Genomic DNA, 24135 nt, shown 5'->3' with positions numbered 1-24135 from the left:
GGAACCACTAGGGGGTGCAGTGTCACTGGGCTCATGTCCGAGTGGACTTGCTCACATGGCTGTCCTAGGTGCTACTGTGGACAGAGAATTCAGCCTGCACAGCCGACCACAACACCTGCTTGGGCCCCTCCATGGCTTGGGATCCCACAGCATGAGGACTGGCTCTAAGATGAATGTCCATAGAGACAGTGTGCCATAATGAGGCATCCATGACCTTATCTTAGTCCCCAGTGAAATCGCTGCTGCTGTATCATATTTGGAGGATATCACTGGAGAGAGCCCAGTTCCAGGGAAGGAAACTGAGAATCCACCTTGTGACTAGAAGAGGCAAGGTCACTTAGCGGAAGAGCATGTGACAGAAGATATGGTTGTGGCCATCTTTGGAAAATGCAAACTTACATTTTGCCTTTGAAAATCCACAGAAAGAATTTCTTTGTGACTGTCACCTTGCTTCACCATAGCAGGCCTGCTCAGGCTGCTGTCCGTGGAACCTGGAAGTCGGGAGAGACGCTGAGAGATTGCCCAGGTGCTAACGTGAACGGAAGTGTGAAGAGCTCTCAGATGTCTAAATGATTAAACACTTTAAAAGTTTTCATAATTTTTTTTTTTTTTTTTTTTTTGCATTTTTCTGAAGCTGGAAACAGGGAGAGACAGTGAGACAGACTCCCGCATGCGCCCGACCGGGATCCACCCGGCACGCCCACCAGGGGCGACGCTCTGCCCACCAGGGGACGATGCTCTGCCCATCCTGGGCGTCGCCATGTTGCGACCAGAGCCACTCTAGCGCCTGAGGCAGAGGCCACAGAGCCATCCCCAGCGCCCGGGCCATCTTTGCTCCAATGGAGCCTTGGCTGCGGGAGGGGAAGAGAGAGACAGAGAGGAAAGCGCGGCGGAGGGGTGGAGAAGCAAATGGGCGCTTCTCCTGTGTGCCCTGGCCGGGAATCGAACCCGGGTCCTCCGCACGCTAGGCCGAAGTTTTCATAATTTTTAAAGACATTTATTTTTAAACTTGGGAAAAGCTTTAAGTTAAATGATTTCTAAACGATTGGACATGTATTAGAAGTCTCTGTAGCTTTCAAAGACATAATAATCTTAAGCTTGTGAAAAATTCCAAGCCATAGCTATCATTTAAAAAATAAGCCAATGAGCCCTGGCCAGTTGGCTCAGTGGTAGAGTGTCGGCCTGGTGTGCAGGAGTCCCGGGTTCGATTCCCAGCCAGGGTACACAGGAGAAGCGCCCATCTGTTTCTCCACCCCTCCCCCTCTCCTTCCTCTCTGTCTCTCTCTTCCCCTCCCGCAGCCAAAGTTCCATTGGAGCAAAGTTGGCCCGGGTGCTGAGGATGGCTCTGTGGCCTCTGCCTCAGACGCTAGAATGGTTCTGGTTGCAACAGAGCGATGCCCCAGATGGGCAGAGCATCGCCTCCTGGTGGGCGTGCCGGGTGGATCCAGGTCGGGCGCATGAGAGAGTCTGTCTGACTGCCTCCCCGTTTCCAACTTCAAAAAAATACAAAAAAAAAAAATAATAATAAGCCAATGAACATAAATGAAATAAAGCTGAAAGCCCAAATTTCAATTCTACTAGTCTTGTCTGAAACATTAACTCACTGTCAGAAGCTGGAAGAGGCAACAAAAGACTCAGCCCCCACAGCCCTCATGGGGAATATCGCCCAGCAGATACTCTGGCTTGGAATCTAGTCTCCAGACTGATAATTAAGCGAATAATTTTGTAGGAATATGGAATGCCAGCTGTGGGGTACTAATTCACCTGTTCTACACAACTAGCCTCATGTTCTCCTGAGCACCCCAGAGGGCATAACTGGACCCATCTGGTCAAGACCAGCAAGACAGGTCAGACTTGCTGAACATCCAAGCAAGACAGATAAGAAATCTGTCAACTCTAAATGGGTCTCACTCATTCATTATATGCAAGACCAAGTTTTATTTTCAGAAGTTTTCATCTAGTTTCTTAGGATTCCGCTGAGCTCCACAAAATGCTATACAATCCACAAAGGAATCAGCTACCTAAGAAAGAAGTTTAAGCGACTCAGTGTGGTTTAGCATGGGCATCACTGGTAGCAGTGAATTTAGGGATTTGCTAAGCAGAGAAAAGCCACAGGAAGGTTTGGGAATCTTTTTCCTCCTCACATGTCTTCTCTCATCTAAATCCAGCACTGGCCAGGGGTCCGTACCAGAGGCCATAGGAATCTTATATAAAAGCATTCTCACACATCAAAATGCATTTAAAACACACTTTGCTTCCTTCTTTTTTTATTTAACTTGATAATAATTCATGTGTTCTGTACTCTCTGGTGCCACGTTCACTGAATGGCAATCAAATGTGTTCTTTCTTTGTGAGGGAGAAAAGATCACAAGAAAGATATGAAGGAAACATGGGAAATGATGGAAATAAAACTTATTCTATATGCTCCTCAAAAAGCAGTTGTGACCCAAGACAGCCTACCTCATAACAGAGAATATTGCTGTTCTTTTTTTTTTTCTTAAGTGAAAAGCAGAAAGACTCCCGCATACACCCCGACCGGGATTCACCTGGCAACCACCTGTCTGGGGACAATGCTCAAATCAGCTAAACTACCCTCAGCGCCTGGAGCCAATGTTCAGACCAACTGAGCCACTGGCTGTGGGAAGGAAAGAGGAAAAGAAGGGGGAGGAGTGGAAGAGAAGCAGATGGTCGCTTCTTTTGTGTGCCCTGACGGTGAATCAAACCTGGGATGTCCGCACACCTGGCTAATGCTCTATCCACTAAGCAAACTGGCCAAGGCAATTGCTAGTCATTTTGACACTGAAGTCCTGACCTCTGACAACAAGTCCTCTTCTGAAAACGCTGCCTCTGAGATTTTGTGCTCTGCCCCTGAGTGAGTTTTGGGTTTTTCGGAGCTCAACTGCAGGGAGATAGGAATCCAGGTCTGCCCTTCCGAGCTTACACCACCATTCTCCCTGGAAGTCTTGGAAGCCTTTGTCACATGATTGTCATACTGTCCTGAGTGCCAATCTAACTTCCAAAGAAGAAGGATAGCTTCCTGGACTGAGCTGCATTTCCCAACAGAAAGCCCTCTTGTGCCCGAGAAACTCCTTTGTTAAGGAGCAGGCCAGGAAACACAGTCTCTGGTAGAGGTAAGCATTGCCCTACTGGGACCCTTCATTTCTTTTCTTCCCACTCACTTTCCCAGCTATCAGATGTGGATGAGGCCAGTCCTGAGAGGTGGTGAGAGGGACATCATGGAATAAGGATGCCTAAAAACTTGATACAGTAATTTTTTAATGTTTTGAAATATTCTCTTAGTTTGTCTTTGTGTGTGTTTTCTGTTCCCTTCCCTATAGGCCAGGGGTCGGGAACCTTTTTGGCTCAGAAAGCCATGAACACCACATATTTTAAAATGTAACTCCATGAGAGCCATACAATATGTTTAACACTAAATACAAGTAAATGTGTGCATTTTATGTAAGACCAACACTTTTAAAGTACAATAAGTCTCTGAATTCTTTTATTTTTTTTATTTTTTTTATTTATTTTTTCTGTATTTTTCTGAAGCCGGAAACGGGGAGAGACAGTCAGACAGACTCCTGCATGCACCCGACCGAGATCCACCCGGCACACCCACCAGGGGGCGACGCTCTGCCTACTAGGGGGTGATGCTCTGCCCCTTCGGGGCGTCACTCTGTTGTGACCAGAGCCACTCTAGCGCCTAGGGCAAAGGCCAAGGAGCCATCCCCAGCGCCCGGGCCATCTTTTGCTCCAGTGGAGCCTCGGCTGCGGGAGGGGAAGAGAGAGACAGAGACGAAGGAGAGGGGGAGGAGTGGAGAAGCAGATGGGCGCTTCTCCTGTGTGCCCTGGCCGGGAATCGAACCCGGGACTTCTGCACGCCAGGCCGATGCTCTACCGCTGAGCCAACCGGCCAGGGCTCTGAATTCTTTTAAATAACGTTGTTATGCTGTTGCTAATCAATGATGAATAAAGTACTTCTTACCATTAATGCAACTTCTGGTGCTGCATGGTTTTGCTGATGGCTTTGTAGTCTGGTTGATATGTGGTGAGGTTAAGCTTCATGCAGGCGTTGAGAATTCCATTCGTTAAATGTGATCGTAGGTTGGTCTTAACATTCTTTAGATGTGAGAAAGACTGCTCACATGCATATGTAGAGCCAAACATTGTCAGTACAGCAATACTCACATGCTGCAGTGTGTGGTACGTGATGGGAAACGCGTTCCAAGTTTTGACAATCAGCTGGTCCACGGATAGAAGTTTTTTCATTTCTCCCCACTAGTGTTTGCTCGCAAACTCTGCTTGCTGTCATGCAAGTCTTTCCAAATCTTCATTCAGTGACTTGAACTTATTCACCCACATGTCTGAGGCCTTCAGGTCAGCAGCTTGTAGCTCAAAATCTCTGACAGAGACACCGGGATGTAACTCAGGTTGACACTGTCCACTGCATGCTCGTGGATGGGTGATGAACTTAAAAAGATGAGTGAGCTCACAAAATTCTCCAAAGCGCGCTTTGAATGACAACAGGAGATTAGATGCGAAGCCCGCTAGCTGCTGGAGATCAAGATGTTGAGCAGGGTCACTTGCTGTGCATGCATCTTTAAACTCTCCCAGTATTTCAAAGTGTAGTAAACGACCTGTTTCAATGTCGGTGATGAAGAGTTCCAGCTTGTTTTCAAATGCAAACACTGCTTTTTGAAGGGATAAGACTGTATTTCCAACACCTTGCATTTTCACATTGAGCTAGTTTAGATGTTCAGTCATGTCCACAAGATAGTAAAACTTCAGGAGCCACTCAGTGTTAGCGAACTCAGGATGCTCGATGTTTTTCATTTCAAGAAAAGTTTGGATTTCACTCAGACAAGCCATGAAACAGCTGAGCACCTTCGCTCTTGACATCCAACGCACATTGCTGTGCAGAAGCAGGCCAGGATAATTATTCCCAACTTCATCCAGCAGTGTTTTAAACTGGTGATCATTTAAAGCTCAGGCAACAATAAAGTTGACCACCCGAATGACCAGTGACATCACCTCACCAAGCTGCTCACCACACATCTGAGCACAAAGCGCCTCCTGATGTAGGATGCAGTGAAAACTTAGGATGGGTCTCTTTTCATGTTCACAAAGAAGCACTATGAATCCTCTGTTTTTCGCCACCATGCACAGAGCACCATCAATACACACCGAAATAAGTTTATCCATCGGTAGATTTTTTTCTTTAGCAAATTCCGTGAAAGACTTGAATAAATCCTCCCCTCTTGTTGTCTCTTTCATAGGCAAAACAGCAAGACTTTCCTCACATAGTGTGTCACTGACAGCATACCTTGCAATCATGCAGAACTGGAATAAATGGCTTACGTCTGTTAACTCATCCAAAGTAAGAGAAAAGAATGGTGCTGCATTTATGTCCTTCACTTGTGTTGCCTCAATTTGATTTGCCATCATGATGGTACGATCGTGAACAGTTCTTGCCGACAGAGGCATGTCTTTTTTTTAAAAAAGATTTTATTTATTCATTTTAGAGAGAAGAGTCATGAGAGATAGAGAAAGAGAAGGGGGAGAAGGAGCAGGAAGCATCAACTGCCATATGTGCCTTGACCAGGCAAGCCCATGGTCTAGAACCGGCGACCTCAGCATTTCAGGTCAACGCTTTATCCACTGTGCCACCATAGGTCAGGCGGCATGTCTTTTATTCATTTGATCATCTTGTCTTTATCTAAAAAGTCGTCAAAAAGTTCATTGGCAACATCAAGTATGAATGTTTTGACATACTCCCCATCTGTGAATGGCTTTCCGTTTCTCACAATTGCTAAAGCACCAGCAAAGCTAGCTGAATTCTGGTCACCTCATTGGGTCCAAACATGGAGTTGCTGCTGACTAGCTTGCACTCTGTGCAGTAGCTCTTGACATGCTTTCTTCCTGCTGTCCCTCACTGGATATTTTGATGCAAATGTAGTATGGTGTGTGTCGAAGTGCCGCTTTATATTTGACCATTTCATCGATGCAATTTTATCATTGCATATTAGACACACTGCAGAACCTGCTCTCTCCACAAAGGCGAATTCCTCTGTCCATTCCTACTGAAAAGTATGATCCTCCTCATCTTTTTTTCTTTTAGCCATCTTCTTTGTCAAAAGGGTTTCTGCAATTAGCTAGCTGACTACTTGATTAAAAGGAGGGAAGGGCCCTGGCCGGTGGGCTCAGCGGTAGAGCGTCAGCCTGGCGTGCGGGGGACCTGGGTTCGATTCCCGGCCAGGGCACATAGGAGAAGCACCCATTTGCTTCTCCTCCCTCACCCCCTCCTTCCTCTCTGTCTCTCTCTTCCCCTCCCGCAGCCAAAGCTCCATTGGAGCAAAGATGGCCTGGGCTCTGGGGATGGCTCCTTGGCCTCTGCCCCTGGCGCTAGAGTGGCTCTGGTCTCGGCAGAGCGACGCCCTGGAGGGGCAGAGCATCGCCCCCTGGTGGGCAGAGCGTCGCCCTGGTGGGCGTGCGTGCCGGGTGGATCCCGGTCGGGCGCATGCGGGAGGCTGTCTGACTGTCTCTCCCCGTTTCCGGCTTCTGAAAAAATAAAAATAAAACAATAAAAAAAAGGAGGGAAGTTTACTTCCTGACCTCACAACAACCCATGTATATTATGCATTATCCAATAAAAATTTGGTGTTGTCCCGGAGAACAGCTGTGATTGGCTCCAGCCACTTGCAACCATGAACATGAGTGGTAGGAAATGAATGGATTGTAATACATGAGAATGTTTTATATTTTTAACGTTATTATTTTTTTATTAAAGATTTGTCTGCAAGCCAGATGCAGCCATCAAAAGAGCCACATCTGGCTCGTGAGCCATAGGTTCCTGACCCTTGCTATAGGTTTTCTCCCAGGTGTGTACAAGGCTTCTCCCTCCCATCTGAATGTGGCTGGAGTTTCACCCTTTCCACAAAGTCTGTCACTGCCTGGAACTAAAATTAATAACTTTTCCTAGCACAGCTCTCACCTTCCCTGCTTTATTTTTCCCATAGTATTTATATAATCTGACATACTATTTCATTTTATTTGTTGGGGTTTCTTAAAAGAAGATTTTATTTATTGATCTTAGAGAGGATAGAGAGAGAGGTGGGGTGAGGAGCAGGAAGCATCAACTCCTAGTAGTTGTTTCCCGTATGTGCCTTGACCAGGCAAGCCCAGGGTTTCTAACCAGCAACCTCAGCATTCCAGGTCGATGCTTTATCCACTGCACCACCACAGTTCAGGCTATTTGTTGGGTTTTTATTGTGTCTCTGCACACCAATTAGCATTGAATACATTCAGAGATCAAAAGAGTTTTGTTGTATTCAGCTCTCTATCCTTGGCACTAAGGACAGGACCTGGCAAACAGTAGGCATACAATGAAATCCACTATTCAAATGAAATGATACACCTAAGTTATGTATGAATATACTATCACAGTTTTTCTTTTAAAGATTTTATTGGGGGGGGGAGAGACAGAGAATGGTGGAGGAAGAGTGGGAAGCATCAACTCATAGTACTCACTTCTCATATGTGCCTTGACTAGGCAAGCCCAGGATTTTGAATTGGTGACCTCAAGATTCCAGGTAGACGCCTTATCCACTGCGCCACCACAGGTGAGGCAACTGTCATAGTTTTAAGAATCAAGTGGTAAACATAAAGCATAGACCCTTTTTAGTATTCTCTTTCCCAAACACACATTCCTCTTTCTTAAGAAGTAACCATAATTGTTAATTCAGCAATTTAAAATTTTTTTATTTCTTTCAATTAAAAATGTTTTTAATTAATTATTATTATTATTATTTTTAGCGAGAGAAACAGAGAAAGAGATGGACAGACAGAAGGGAAAAAGATGAGAAACATCAACTTATAGTTGCATCACTTTAGTTGATCATTGATTGCTTCTCATACCTGCCTTGACTAGGTGGCTCCAGCCGAGCCAGTGACCTTGGGCTTCAAACCAATGACCTTAGGGCTTAAGCCAGTGATCCCAGGATCATGTCCGTGATCCCATGCTCAAGCTGGTGATCCCATGCTCAAGCCGGTGATCTCAGGGTTTTGAATCTGGGTCCTCAGCATTCCAGATTGATGCCATTGTGCCCCCACCTGTCAGGCTAATTCAGTGATATTAATATTTTTTTTCTTTGTCTTTGCCCCCAAACATATGTAGTTTTGTTATATGCTTTTAAAAAAATTGATAAAAATGGCATTGTATCATATCTATTTGCAAAATGCCCTTATCACCTACCATTATAGCTTGGTCATCTATCCTTGTTTGTACTTCAGACTGAGATGGTAAATTTTAAGTGTCAACTTGGCTAGGCTATAATGCCCAGTTACTTGGTCAAACACCACTCTAGAGGTTGCTATGAAGTGATAAACATTTACAATCACTTGTTTTCAAGGAAAGAGGGAAACTGGACACCCAAAAACAACAACAACAAAAAAATGAAACACTACCACTATCTTACACCATACACAAAAATTAACTCAAATGGATACCAAGGAGGCTACCACCTTTTCAGAGGTTATTTTTATTTATTTGTTTTTAGTGAGAGAAACAGAGAAAGAGATGAACAGACAGAAGGGAAAAAGATGAAAAGTATCAACTCATAGTTGCATCACTTTAGTTGATCATTGATTGCTTCTCATACATGCCTTGACCAGGTGGCTCAGAGGTTATTGACTATTTGTGTTTTCTCTTCTGCAAATTGATTGCAGTTTTAGAGCTTTAGTTTATGTCTCTATAGGTAATTTATATTTTTCCTCTTAATATGTATGATTCTTAATACATAATATTCTTGATATTCACTTTTGTTATATGTTACAAATATTTTCTCCTAAACTATCAGTTGTCTTTTAACTTTGAGGTGTGTGATTTTGTTTTGATGTTATCACATCTATCTTTCCTTTATACCTTTTGCTTTGTCTTTTGATCCCATTTAAAGTAATAAATATAATCCCCTTTATCTTTTTGTGATACCTTTATATATATATAATTATATATACTTATTTATATATGTACACACATATATTATATATATATAATTTTTTATATATTTAATTCTGAAATTCATCTGTAACATGTTTTGGGGAATCTGGTTCTATCTTTTTTCCCCAAATGGTAGCTAATTACTTAAACACCAGTCATTCTTTCCCCACTAGTTTGAAACAGCATGTTTTCTACTTATTTTTTAAAAAACCTCTGTTAAAATGACCACATGAGTTTTCTCCTTTTGAGATGTTAATGTGTCTACTTCTCTGTTGCCAAAGCTTATCTGTCCAAAGTATAATGGAAACTGATAAAAGGCCCCACCTTCCCCAAGTGGGGAATATACACCCACCTATATGGTGTACTTATGAGAGTGCTTAAAAATGGAAAGAATGGTGGGTTTCTTCATGAGACAGACACATGCATCTCCCCTGAGAAGCCAATCAAGAGGAAATGAGGAACCGAGAGTGCAAGGGGGTTCTCAACTCACGCCACAGAGCCCGATCAGTGGTCTTTCTGGGCCCTGTCTGTGGAAGCACCAGTCACCCAGGCGCCATTACCCCATGGTCCTGGCATCTTTGATCTGTAGCCTCTGAGAATGGAATGAGAGCCCCACATTCTTCCCTCGTTCCTTGTTCTTGGACTCGATGTGAAGGGACCCAGAGTCTCAGATTGAAGAAGGATGCATATGAATGGCGAGTAGATGTTTCCCTGAATGTCCACTACCACTCAGCGAAACATTTACCATACTGAAAGTGCTCTTAGCTTTGTTTCCAAGAAAACCTCTTCCTGACTCCTTAGTCCTTAGACTATGGGCTGTAAACTCAGCAAATCAACGTATTCATGAGAAATTTCAAAGTGAAGATTTCAGTGTGAATCTTTGAGACAGACATTTTAAATGGAGTGGAGTGTCTAATAAAGCATTTGCAGCTCATTAATTCGAATCAAGATTTTTTTTTTTAGAGAAATTCTTTGTTCCTTTTCAGAAAAATAAAATTTTTTTATTTACGTATTAAAATTTGGCTGCCTCTATTACTGCAGCCAAATTCAGTCCACTGCATAGTGGACTGAAGAACAAAGTTGAGTCTTGAATCAGAGTCAAGTAGAAATCTGCCTTTGAATTGTATGCAACACATGCCAAACTAAAGTGGGAAAGAAGAGCCTTGCTTCTCCTGGTCCCCACCTCCACACTGCTGCATTTTACCTTCACCTATTGCATTACTTTAATAAATTTTCTAATGTAAATCATTCTTGATTTTCTGAGTTAAGCCTGACATCATCCTAATGCATCTTTGTTTTACTTCAGGGTTTGATTTGTCAATATTCTATTAAGGAGTTTTGGCCTCCAAGTTCATACACATATATAGCAATTCTTCCTAAAATGAGCTTAGATTTCTGATGCATCGCCATCACATCCCAATGTTGACGTAATTTGGACAGAGAGTCCTTTACTCAGTGCACACTGGCCCTAGTATTGATTAAAATACTTTTCCTAAAAAACACAAAACTGCAAAGTCAAGGGGTTGGAAAAACTAGGTTTTAATTTTTATTTATTTAATTAATTTTATTTTTTGTATTTTTCTGAAGCTGGAAACGGGGAGAAACAGTCAGACAGACTCCTGCATGCGCCCGACCGGGATCCACCTGGCACACCCACCAGGGGCGACGCTCTGCCCACCAGGGGGCAATGCTCTGCCTCTCCTGGGGGTCGCTCTGCCCCGACCAGAGCCACTCTAGCGCCTGGGGCAGAGGCCAAGGAGCCATACCCAGTGCCCGGGCCATCTTTGCTCCAATGGAGCCTTGACTGCGGGAGGGGAAGAGAGAGACAGAGAGGAAGGAGGGGGAGCGGGGGTGGAGAAGCAAATGGGCGCTTCTCCTATGTGCCCTGGCTGGGAATCGAACCCGGGTCCCCTGCACGCCAGGCCGACGCTCTACCGCTGAGCCAACCGGCCAGGGCCTAATTTTTAAGTATTAACTTTGCTTAAGATGTTTTCTCAATAGGTGACCTCATTTTTCCATTCAAACTGTTACTAGTCATCCAAGTTACTGTTCCCAAAAAAGAATCAATCTGAAATTTTAGAATTTAATAGCCATGAGGTTTCTAACTTAAAACTGATCTAAAATAAGACAAAAAGCTCTGCTAAGAAATCAAATCATCCATTTAAATGTATACATCAAGTATGCATATATTCAATATATGTATTAATGGATCACTCTGGGATAAGACACTAGGTTCTAATTTAAGCCAGTCAAGATAAATTCTTAACAGATCTCTGTATTTTTTTGCCCTCAAGTACATAGTTGCTGATTGCTTGAGCTGACAGACTTAGAATAACAACCCTTTTTGCCACTGTTCATGACAAAAGACAAATCAAAATTGTTCATTTCAATGTGGGTTTTTATTTTTAAACCAGAGTGCCTCTGGTCTCTAGACCTGTCATGAGCAGTTTGCTGCTGCCCTGCTGTTTGTCATTGGATGGATTGGCCTTTTGTTACTCATCACCACTGTCTCTACTTAACTTTCATTTAGAATCCTTAATACAAGGTACAAAACAAAAAGAAGAGGGCTTGCAGGGTTAAGCTCACTTCTTGCCTGTCTGGGTTTTCTGTACACAGGTGAGATATTCTTGCACATCATCTGGGGACCCCAGAATAAGGGGGACTCGTTGGTGAAGGCTCTCAGGCTTCACGTCCAGCACGGGCTGGGTGCCTGTGGTCGCCAAGCCTCCTGCCTGCTCAATGATGTAGGCCACGGGATTGCACTCATACAGGAGCCGGAGCTGCAGAAAAAGAGTCAGGCAGACGAGTTTGCAAGTTGCCAAAAATCTCAAACCATGCCCTTGAAGCTCGGCAAGGAATTCTACTGCTGAACTTCTATCCTGTTAGTGCGAGCAGGCTGTGTGCCTTGGCAGATGGAGCTCCCAAGATGCAGACCCCCAGAGGCTGGGAGCACCAGTGGGGGAAACACCACATTTGCCTTTGCATGCGCCTCTGGTCAGTAGCTGCCTGACCTGTGACCTTTCTGGGAGACCTGCCTTCTTGCTTAGGAGGTTGAGATCGTGGTGCCCTTTTCTTGCTGGTTTCATAACGAGGAAAACTGAAAATGCAGACTAGGTAGGGGTTCTGTCTGTGAGGAGTGAAGTTAGGTGGTCTCTCAGGACGACTAGTGTCCCAGATAGTGGCAAAGAAGTTCACATCTCAAGTGTCAAGTTGGCTAAGTAGTTTAAGGTATTTAATTCCCTCCCTCCGCCCCCGCTGCCGTTAGACTGTCAATTCCCATTGCATCTTGCACTTCTGTTTTCATACAGTTGTGGCGGTGTGGTTTATTTAACATATGCTTTCCCTCTCAAGGTCGGGGTCAGTGTCTACCTTGGTTGGTCACTGTGGCATCTCCATCCCCAGTACTGCCTGACACAAAGAAAGTGTCCAAACACGGCCACCATGTCCCTTGCGCAAGGGCTCCAAGCAGAGGGCAGAAACGGGGACTAAAACTGGCCCATGCCTACTTGCCACGCTGTGCACATGGGCCCAGGGCTGAGCCTGTTTTGAACAAGGAATACCTTTTACAGAAGGCACTATGCGACTAGCAGGCAGCCTCCCCGTGTGAGTATGCGTATGGTGAATTGAACTGAGATGGGCTGGAATGAATGTCCTTTTGGATCTACTTCTGTGATTATGTTGTGAATCTGTCCCCAGATTCCACCCCCCAGACACTCACACACATTACATTGCCTTAGATTCAAGGTGGCAGACATTCTAGCTGCATTCTGACTCAATATCCTACTATTTTCTCCTTCACCCATAGGTGCAAAATCTGTATTTTTTTTTAAAGTCTGTTTTCTGTAGTCAGCTCAGAAAGTGGTTGACCCAGCTGTGTGCAGCCCTTTTTTTCTTTTTCTTCTTCAAATGCATTTTGGAGACATAATAAAACTACTTAGAGAAACAGTCATATGTGGGGCTGATTTTTAAATGTTGTTATTGCATGGAGAGGAATAAAGATCTCTGGTCTTGGCAGGAGAGCTAAGGCACCCAGGAGAGAGTAAGTTAGGACTCCAGGGCATTTACTTGCCATTTTGGTAAAACAGTGTACAATGCCCTCACCCTAGACCTCTTGCCCTTAGAGTGATGGGCAGCCGGGCGAGGCACAAAGAAGCCCGGTGCATGTGGACATACTTGAGTCAGCCAGTTTGGTCCCTGCTTGTCCAGAGGAGGGACAGTGGAGGCCACAATGTCCCAGACAAGTCTCCAGGTAAACTCTAACCTGGCAAACATGGAAATTAAACTGGAAAAAACCTGGAAATTAAAACTGGAAAAAACCCTTGGTTCAAGTAATTTTGTGTTCTGTACTGTTCTCTTAGACTGACATCCTAAAAGTAGAATAAGGTTTCAATGAATGGTCTTTTATGCTTTTTGACCAATTTTTAAAAAAAGTGATTGTGGCTCTGGCCAGATAGCTTGGTTGGTTAGAGCACTGTCCCACAGTGCAGATTCCTGATCAGGGCACATACGTAGACCTTGGTTCCTCTTTCCAAGGCCCTGGAGGTGTGAGGGCAGGGGGTTGGGGCTGCCAGACAAAAATGTCTCAGGTTATATCCAACTGACCTTTGTTTGTGCCATGTTGATTCAGCTGCTTCAAAAAAAGTAAAATAAAAAGAGCACAGTATCCTCACATAAAGCGTGTCTTGGGGCCAAGGCTTGTTCTAACCTTAAGATCCCACTGTTGTAGTAAGCTCATCTTAAAATGCAATACCCAGGTCTTCATGGTGCCTTGGCCTGCAGGCCACGTAGTCTATTTTTTTCCTGTAGTTAAAATCTACATGCTTCACAGAGACAAACACACATAGAAGAAAAGTCGCCTCTGCCCCCACCCACACAGAGATGTGGTCACAGAGATCATGAAAGCTAAACCATGGAGGTCAGAAACCAGTGGTACTTTATATATGGGTGGTGGTTATGGTGCTGTTAATATAAGTCTATGTATAGAATTATACCTCCTTATAATAATGTTTATATAATTATATGTGGGTATTTTCTGACTAATTTTAAATCATTTTAATAATTAGTAATTACTAGTCTTAATGTTCTCCTTGTTGGAACTAAGTAAGTGAGGAGAATAGTTCTATTTAAGAGTTTTCTCTTAAAAATAAGACGGTTCTTTGTTCTGACTTGCCTACTTAGCTATGCTTTCTGTGGTTGGCTAGAAATCAGACACTTTTCCATGGAAGGATTTATTCAAGATAGATGCATTTGGGTCATAAGATTCTTACTTGACAATACCAATATTTTCAGTTTTGTGTCATAAAATAGCTTAGGATCTTTCAGGAGCTACATTTCCAGAAATACTGAATGAGTTCCAAGCAGAAGTTCTTATTCTGGAGTTTGGAAACTTTCTAGGGGATCGTGGATGGCCTTCAGGTCATCTGTGAATCCCCTGAATGTATGTATCGTCTATGTTTACATGCATTTATTTTTCTGGGAAGTAGGATCCATAGATTCTCAAAGGAGTCTGTGACCTGCAATCAGTTGGTGCTGAAACTAAAAGTCAGACCCAGCATTTGAAAACTGGGAGATGGACACAGCTGACTCCTGGAGAAGGACGGGCCTGAGGCCAGAGGAAGGGAGGGCTAGAAAAATCACCGATAACAACTTTAACTTTCTCCTCCAAATCTACAATACCCTCCAGATTCACTAATGGCAAATATGCCTCATTTCTTTTCTACCTGCCCATTCACAGAAAGATATGCCAAGGACAAGGCACTAGTCGAAAAGCAGGTGTAAAGAGGAAAGGAACTCCGACTGGACACAGCCAATGGACAAAGGAGAATTACCTTGCCCTTAGGATTTTTCTGGTTCGCTGGGTATAGGAAAATCCCTCCATAGACCAGGGTGCGGTGCACATCGGCCACCATGGAGCCCACGTACCTGGCCCCGTAGGGAGCACTGTCGTCCTAGATAAAGCAGAGAGGGAAGAGACAAGATGCAGTGAGTTCTGCGATTAGCCAGCACCAGCTCAGGGTCATGTGTCCAGTTGTTGTGGCCTCTGAGTTCCAGGTCCTTCATCCTCCACCCAGGAGCTTTGGAATTGAAAACATTATATAATTAAGCATTTCATTTATTAGGAACCCCTGTATCTCTACCAGTGATTAACTTTTTTTTTTTTTTTTTTTTTTTTTTTTTTTTTTATAGCAAGAGACACAGAGAGAGAGACAGACAGAGAGAGGGATAGACAGGGACAGACAGGCAGGAAGGGAGAGAGATGAGAAGCATCAATTCTTCATTGCAGCACCTTAGTTGTTCATTGATTGCTTTCTCATATGTGCCTTGACCGGGGAGATACAGCAAAGCAAGTGACCCCTTGCTCAAGCCAGCAACCTTGGGTTTCAAGCCGGTGCCCAAGCCAGTGACCATGGGGTCATGTCTATGATCCCACACTCAAGCCAGCAACCTGGGGTTTTGAACCTGAGTCTTCTGCAACCCAGGCTGATGCTCTATGTACTGCACCACTGCCTGGTCAGGCTGATTAACTTGTTAAATGTAGGACTACTTAAAGATACTATAGCCTGAAACAAACTTAAGAGAGCAGTATGCTGTCCTACATACTGAAGGAGAGCAGAATATGCCCCCCAATTATGTCACTTTAGTATTTTGATTATTTTAAATTAAAGTTACTTGAGAAATAGCCGGTGCGAGAAGGACACTCTTACCCTCCTCTGTTCCCCTGGAAGCAGAAAATAAATCTCCCAGGTGAAAGGTAACCTACCTAGACTGGGAGACAGGGAATTTAGGACTCAGAAGGCTATATCAACAAAGCTTATTATTTCCTCACTAATTTACTATCCCTAGACATAACTTCATCTTGTCAATTCTTCACATTTATGATTTCTTTGTCTAAAAGTTATAAAATCTGCCTACTTTAGTCACTTCTTTTGAGTCTCATGTGTTTAATGGGGCTCCTATAATTACAAAATGAAATTGTTTTTCCCTTGTTAGCCTGTCTCTTGTCTATTAAATTATTAGGCCAGCCAAATAACCTAAAAGGGAAAAAGAGAAAAGTTTTCCTCCTCTAAAATTCAAACCAGTGCTTGGGAATGCCTTGTAACTCCAAGTTTCAGAGTCCTTTTTAGCTTTTTGAGATCCAGATCTCCGTGAACAATGACAACATTTGCACTTACTCCAAGCAGTGTTTACCAATGGCAAAATTTTAGACAGCTTTAAAAGACATTTTTCATTCAAAATAACATATCCAAATGTTATAATTTCAATGTGTAATTTATAGGAAAGATAATTCAAGAGTTATTTCACATTCATTTCTTCCACTAAGCTTTCAAAATTACAGCACATTTTCGTTCAGACCAGCCACAGTTCACATAGTCAATATCCCCATGTGGCTAGTGGCTGATTTAACTATAACCTATTTCTTCTCATATTTCAAAGGCTGTTAAAATGCATACTATTCTGTACTGTCTTTTTATAACTAAAAATAAACCAATACAGTTAAAAAAATTTCAAATGAAAGAAGTAGAAATAATGTATAAAAACTATTTTTTCAAGAGAACTTAGGTGCTAAGTGTAGGAAAGAGTGGTTAACTACGGTGACACAGGAAAAAAAAGGGAGGATTGTTTGTTTTCTGATTTTTAATAAGAGACACTTAAATGTATTTATAGGCCAAGGAAAGAAGACAAAAAATTGGATGAGATAAAAAATACAGAAAGGGGATGTTAAAAATTTGAGAGCAGTCCATCCTCACCCATTGGTTTGGCTCTCTCCTTATCACAGACGAATTCCCTTGTATATTTGTATTTGCTCCCAGACTTCCCATCTGACCCATTACTCTGACCAGTCACATGCTCGTGCCCTGTTGTTGTAATTGAGGCTTTATAACATGATTGTAACATCTGATAGCACCTCTATTTCTATCATGTTGTCGTCCCCCCCTTTTCTTTGTATTTTTCTTAAGTTAGAAGTGAGGAGGCAGTCAGACAAACTCCTTCATGTGCCCAACGGGGATCTACCCTGAATGCCCACTGGGGATGATGCTTTGAACATCTGGGGCGCCGCTCTTCTCTGGCTGGAGCCATTCCAGTGCCTGAGGCGGAGGCTATGAAGCTGTCCTCAGTGCCCAGGCCAACTTTGCTCCATTGGAGCCTTGCCTGTGGGTGGGGAAGAGAGAGAGAGAAGAAGGAGAGGAAGAAGGGTGGAGAAGCAAATGGGTGTTTCTCCTGTGTTCCCTGACTGGGAATTGAACCTGGGACTTCCACACGCCGGGCCATGCTCTACCACTGAGCCAATCAGCCAGGGCTGTTGTCCCCTTTTTAAAGATTTTCTTGTACAACTTATTCTTATTTATTCATTTTTATTCCATATAAAAATCAGCTTGTCTAGCTGACAAAAAAAATCTTGATAATATTTTTTACTGAGAAAACTTAACTTTTCATTGGTCAGTTCAACACGCATGAGTTATTGCCTCCCATTTTCAAACTAAATGACACTTCAAACTTTACTTTTGAAGTATTCTTAACAGTGGGAAACTAATGATGAAGAAAGATCTCTGAGATGAGAGGCAAAAAAAAAAAAAAGAGAAGAGTCGAGTCACAGAAGTTAGAGAAGATTGAAGACAATGGCGGTGAGCAATAATTCCAAATGTTCAGAAAGAATGAATACTACATAGAAAAGTTTCAATGGACTTGGCCATAAGGAAGTCATTGGTAACCTTGATAAGAACAATTTCCATGGAATTGTAAGGGTAAAAGGCCAATCTCAAAGGACTGAGTGATAGAAAAAAAGAAAGAGACTGAATGACTCATGTATATGTGTGTGTGTGAGAGGGGGAGAGAGAGTGAGAGTACATTCAATGCAATATAATGGAGAAGGTTTGAGCATTGGCTGTAGCTGCAAAATTAGGTGAGACGGGGAGTTTTTGGATGAAAAAGACATATGTTCACAGGCTGAAAGGAAATAACTAGTAGTGAGCAACAGGATGAAAATGCAGGAGAAGAAAGGAGCAAGGGCAAAAGGTGGGGCTGAGAGCACAGGTGGGAGGATGAAGCTTGGGCCTGAGGTTATTTAAAAAGAAAGAGATTGTCCTGTGTCTGCAGGTGTGAGAGGGAGAGCTGATGGAAGGTGTTTTCTTTGTCAGGTAGGAGCAAGGTCCGATGTAAGATGCTGAGGGGCACTAACAGACCAGTAAACGTGGTGACAGCATTTGCAATGCCACTGCTGCTTGGTGGCACTCTTGGGTGCAAGCATTGGAGTGGAGGGTCAACCGGAGATAGACCCAGGGACAGGAGAGTGTAGATGGAGGTAAAAGAGTAGAGTATCCAGATGGAAGAGACGTTTCTATTAACCACTGGATATAGGCTGTTGGGGTGTCAATGAGGTTAGAAGAAGAACAAAGGACAGGGACAACCAGACACAAACAATACATAAGAACAAGGGAAGAATCAAGGGACATGATAAACTCCAAATCAAACTGGGGACAGTACACTGTGCTATGGACCAAGCATTTGTGTCCCCCACGAAATTCATATGTTGAAATCCTAACCCCAATGTTACAGTGATAGGAAGTGGGCCTTCGAGAAGTGATTACATCATGAGGGTGGAGCCCTCACGAACAGTACTAGCTCCTTCTAAAAGAAACCCCAGAGAGCTCCCTCACTCCTTCCACCATGTGAGGACACAGTGTGAAGATGGCCATCAGTGAACAAGGAAGATATCTCTCACCAGACCCCTGATCTGCCAGCACCTTGATCTTGAACTTCTAGCCTCCAGAACTTCTGTTGCTTATAAGCTGCATTAATGGTATTCCGTTATAGCAACCCAAATGGACCAAGACACAGTGTAAGAAGTATGAAAGGCTAAGGGCCTGTTTGAAGAATAAACATAGTTTACAGTTTCATAATTGAGCAATTCCTAAGAACTGATGATCCCTAGGATCTAGCCATAGACCCAGCTAGGTGAATTGAAATGGAGATGGATATGTCTGGAATAAAGGCGCTATAAAAACCAGCTACTGGATGGACCCATGGACCCTAAAACCACTCCAGATGGTGGCAGAAGTCAGAGTGGAGAGAGCTACTGAGTCACATGTTACAGTTTTGATGAAAGTCATGGAGAGGCCACATAGCACAGCAGTTTTCAACCTTTTTTAAAAGAAGCAATTCATTTTATGGCAAAATACAGTGTGCACTCAAACACATATACATGGCTGAAATTAAACAAGTATTTTGCAAAAATAATTATTTTATTTACTAATTTTATTGTGTTCTATTCTACTCATTCCATTCTGTTTCATTTGGTTCTGTGCTGTTCTATTTCATCTAAAAATAAGCTTGACCTTTGGTGGTGCAGTGCATAAAGCCTCACCCTGGAATGCTGAGGTTGCCAGTTTGAAACCCCAGGCTTGCCTGGTCAAGGCACCTATAAGAAGCAACTACTGTTGAGTTGGGGCTTCCCACTCCTTACACTCCTTCTCTTTTTCTCCATCTTCTTTCTAAGGTCAATAAATAAAATCTTTAAAAAAAAAAAAAAAGATAAATGCTGGTCACAACTCTGCACACTAATCTCATCCCACTAATGGGTTGCACAGCAACCATGGGCTCTGAGTCCAGGCAGTCTAGATTTTAATCCTGGTTCTATCAGCATTTATTTTAAAATAAAAAATGAATTACAACATATTACAAATATTTAAAAGCTATATTATATTATATCAAGTTATATTAAACATCATAAAATCCCCCAAAAGATCTGCTAAACCTTTTCCCTTTAACTTCTTAAAACTAAATTTTATTGGGGTGACACTAGTTAATCCCCTTTGACTTTTTTTGGTTACATACTCTTTGGCCTCTTCAAATGACATGGTTTTATAATAATTTCTATAGAGAGAATTGCTATTCAGTAGCACATAATTATTGCACATAATCACACAGTACAGAACCCTATAATCTCAACTTCCAGAAAACCCTATTAACAAAATGGCACATTCTTTAAAGACATTTTATACACACAGTATATACATACTATCTATGTGTATTTGTATGCAAAAATAAGTACACACACATATATGCTTATATACAAGAAATTGTATTTAGTTCTATACCTCATCTCTTTTACTGAATATTTTGTGGACATATTTCAACATCAATGTATAAAGCATAGCTTACCTACTAATGGATGAATAGATGTGTCACAAAATATTCACTAGGATACTGTGCATGTCCATAATATATTAACCCACCCTAACGAACGGATGCTTTGGTTATTTCTTTTGTTGTTGTTATGAACAATGCTGCAATGAGATGTCTTTCTGTATGTACCTCTTTTCATTTATCTCTTTTAGTTTCTTCAAATAAACTACTGGGGGAGTTTAGGATAAACTGCTGAGTCAAACTATATAGATAGTTAGTATTCAAAACCATATTGCTGGACTGACCTCCAGAAGGGCTGTGATGTTTGTTTTCATTAACAATGTATGAGAGGCTTATTTGTCCACATCACTGAACACTATTCATCTTTGTAAGTCTTTGCCAGTCTCATATGTAAAAACGATATCATGTTTTACTTTGCATTTTTTATTAACACGTTCCCATTTGTTGACTGGACATTTATGTGTCTTCTATGACTATTTGGAGCTTGCTTATCCTTATGTTATGATTTACAGCAGGGGTCCCCAAACTACGGCCCCTGCGGGCCACATGCGGCCCCCTGAGGCCATTTATCCGGCCCCCGCCACACTTCTGGAAGGGCACTTCTTTCATTGGTAGTCAGTGAGAGGAGCATAGTTCCCATTGAAATATTGGTCAGTTTGTTGATTTAAATTTTCTTGTTCTTTATTTTAAATATTGTATTTGTTCCCGTTTTGTTTTTTTACTTTAAAATAAGATATGTGCAGTGTGCATAGGAATTTGTTCATAGTTTTTTTTATAGTCCGGCCCTCCAACGGTCTGAGGGACAGTGAACTGGCCCCCTGTGTAAAAAGTTTAAGGACCCCTGATTTACAGGGTCCTCATATAGTCAGACTATTCCCTGTTGTCGGTCATACATGGGGTGATTTTTTTTTTCAGTTTAAAATTTTTCCTTCAAAAAGATTTATGGGGTTTTTTTTTTTGTTTTGTTTTTTTACAGAGACAGAGAGAGAGTCAGAGAGAGGGATAGACAGGGACAGACAGACAGACAGGAACAGAGAGATGAGAAGCATCAATCATTAGTTTTTTGTTGCGCATTGCAACACCTTAGTTGTTCATTGATTGCTTTCTCATATATGCCTTGACCATGGGCCTTCAGCATACCGAGTAAGCCCTTGCTTGAGCCAGTGATCTTGGGCTCAAGCTGGTGAGCTTTTGCTCAAACCAGATGAGCCCTCGCTCAAGCTGGAGACCTTGGGGTCTTGAACCTGGGTCTTTCACATCCCAGCCCGACCCTTTATCCACTGCGCCACCGCCTGGTCAGGCAGATTTATGGTTTTATTTGTTTGTTTGTTTTATTTTGCCTAGAAGTTTTATTGTTTTGGTGGTAAAATAAACATTTTTCCTTATGTCCTAAAAAGGCACTTTTTATAGAGTGGCCAGTTGGCTCCATGATAGAGCATTGGCCCTGCGTGTGAATGTCTCGGGTTCAATTCTCCCTCAAGGCACACAGAAGAAGAGCCCATCTGCTTCTCCATCTCCCTCTTCCTTCTCCTCCCATAGCCATGGCTCAATTGGAATGAATTAGCCCCAGGCATTAACGATGGCTCCATGGCCTTGCCTCAGGTGCTAAGCTCGGTGGCTAAGCAATAGAGCAATGCCCCAGATGGGCAGAGCATCGCCCATCTGTGGGTTTGCCAGGTTAATCCTGGTCTGGGCCATGTGGGAGTCTGGCTCTGCCTCCCCTCATTGCACTGAATTTTTTTTTAAAGGCACTTTTTAGCTTACAATTGGAATCTCTATGATACCATCTCTAAGACTGGGAACTTGTAAATAAGTTTGAGTTCATCAACCTCACAGTTTATGTTCTGTTATTTTGCCCTGGAGACATGACGGGTTTGTGTAGGCAAAACACTGCCTCACAGAGGAGAGGTCCAGGGAACTGCACTTTTGAGAATATCACTTAAAAAAACAGACACAAAAAAGAGAAGAAAAATCTCTAACATTTCATTCTGAGGCAGCAAAGTGAGGTGCCAGCATCCTGTTGACCAAGTGTCACCTGGTCCCATGGAATCCCACAAGGACCTTCCAGGGACAACTAGGTTAGCATCCCATACCAACGCCTTTCCACTGTGTGGAGAGGAACCACTCTTACCCCCCCACCCCCCCACCCGAGTTTAAAGAGAGAGGGTCCCACTTGTAAACCAGCTTTTGTCCTATTCCCAATTTAGGACAAACTTTACACTTGATCTGGAAATTCTTTGATTATGTTCCCATTCTTGCCTAAAAGCTCTCTCTGTATGGTGAGCGTGCTTAATGGATTGTTTGGGCTGTATGAATAGCCACGTGATGTCCAGAACTTGGTGATCACATCGAGAATCCAAGAGCTTCCGAAATCTTGAGTTAAACACAAGGCTTCACTACCAGAGCATATGAGTGGGACTTTCCAATAGAGTTATTTCATCTAACAGTAAATATAACTGAGTGACCAGAGCTTATACAGGTAGTAGTCCAGAAAACAAGTAACTCAAATTTTGACAATGTGGGCTCATTATAAACAATTTCTTCTGGGGAAACTCAACTGGGGAGTATTGTCTTTAGCAGGTGAACTTCAGCTGTACCAGGCACTGATTGCTCATGAAGGCAGAGTCTGCCACTGTCATACTGATCAGAGCCTCGGGCAGTGGCGCCAGCTGCTTTCAGGCAGCCCTCAGAGCCACCATCAAAACAGGAACCCACTGAGACTGCGTTCTGCCTTAGGCTTTCTTCACTCACCTCAGGAAATTTCTTTTTCTGCACATATTCCGTGGTGGCAGCATCAAAATACTTGGCATAACCCTCATTGAGGCTATAAATCTTTCCTTTCTTTTTAATTTTGACATCTTTTTCCACCAGCACAAATTCACCAAGAGCCTGGAAAGTTGAAGGAAAATACCAGTAAGGAGAGAGATACCAGGAAACAAGCCAACAGCCCAACCTTCAGACAACATTCAAAGATATGGGCCTCCTGGAAGGACCCTGGGGATTGCCAAGTTCTTCGGCAATCTGCCCCGTGACATTTTTATGAGTTGTATTAAGAACAGTGGCAATATTAAGCCTGCCCAGGAAGCATAATCAGTTATTTAACAGGAGATAAAATAATTCAAAGGGAAGAGGGAAAGTTTCCTTTGTAACTTTTACTGTCAGCTAGGCTACTCACTTATAAGGAACCCAGCTGTATTGATCCCCCAAGTTATCACCCTCAGTTAATTCCTAATGTTTTCTGGAAGACGTGGGTCACCAACAAACAGAGAAAGTTATACAGATGGGCTTTTATTTATAAAGGTGGGTGATGTACTTCAACCACTAATTTATGGTCCAATTATTTTATCTTAATGATTCAATTTTGAAAACCATTAGAAGTTCATAAATACAACTCTGAGACAAAACATAAAATAAAATAAAAAGTAAAAAAATACCTTTTCTAAAATTGTTCTGGAATAATAGCTAACAGTTATCTAACAGTTATTCAGTGCTTATTAGGTGGTGAGCAGACATCTGTTCCAAGCAATTTATATATATGAATGCATTTGCACCTCACAGCTGCCCTGTAAGGTAGGTTCTACTATTATTCCCATTTTCAGATGAGGAAAGTGAGGCACAGAGAAGGTAAATAACTTGCCCAAGGTCATACTCATAGCCCCGGAGTCAAGAGTTACACTCAGGCTGCAATATTGTGGTTTATAATTAAAAAATATATTTGGTCATTCAGATGACCAAGGTTGTAGGTTTGGTCTCTCGTCAGGGCACATACAAGAATCAACCAAGGAATGCATAAATAAGTGGGAAAAAACATCAATGTTTCTCTCTTCCTTCCTCTCTCTCTAAGTCTAAAATTCAATAAATTAAAAAAAAGAAAGAGATATTCAGTTTTCATACTATAAAGTTTAGTTTAACTCTGGTTTGAAATTTTGTGACTGCCTGCCCTCCACGCACATGTATCAACATATAAACTTCAACAGGACTGGAGTGTTTGTCGG

General features: G+C 42.6%; 1 protein-coding gene across 1 annotated transcript in view; it reads right to left on the bottom strand.

Annotated features, from left to right (window-relative positions):
• Positions 1-11296: 11296 nt before the first annotated feature.
• Positions 11297-24135, bottom strand: part of FBP2 (fructose-bisphosphatase 2) — a 32558-nt gene continuing 19719 nt past the window's right edge. Inside the window, exons 5-7 of the mRNA XM_066254759.1 lie at positions 22892-23029; positions 14824-14943; positions 11297-11775 (exon numbers count right to left, since the gene is read on the bottom strand). Of these exons, the coding sequence (XP_066110856.1) occupies positions 11578-11775; positions 14824-14943; positions 22892-23029 (456 nt within the window). The 3' untranslated portion in view covers positions 11297-11577. The remainder of the gene's footprint in view (positions 11776-14823; positions 14944-22891; positions 23030-24135) is intronic.

The sequence above is a fragment of the Saccopteryx bilineata genome, chromosome 2 (assembly GCF_036850765.1).
Source record: "Saccopteryx bilineata isolate mSacBil1 chromosome 2, mSacBil1_pri_phased_curated, whole genome shotgun sequence".
Classification (NCBI taxonomy): domain Eukaryota; kingdom Metazoa; phylum Chordata; class Mammalia; order Chiroptera; family Emballonuridae; genus Saccopteryx; species Saccopteryx bilineata.
The sequence above is the reverse complement of the archived record's forward strand: the minus strand, read 5'-3'. Positions and strand labels throughout refer to the sequence as shown.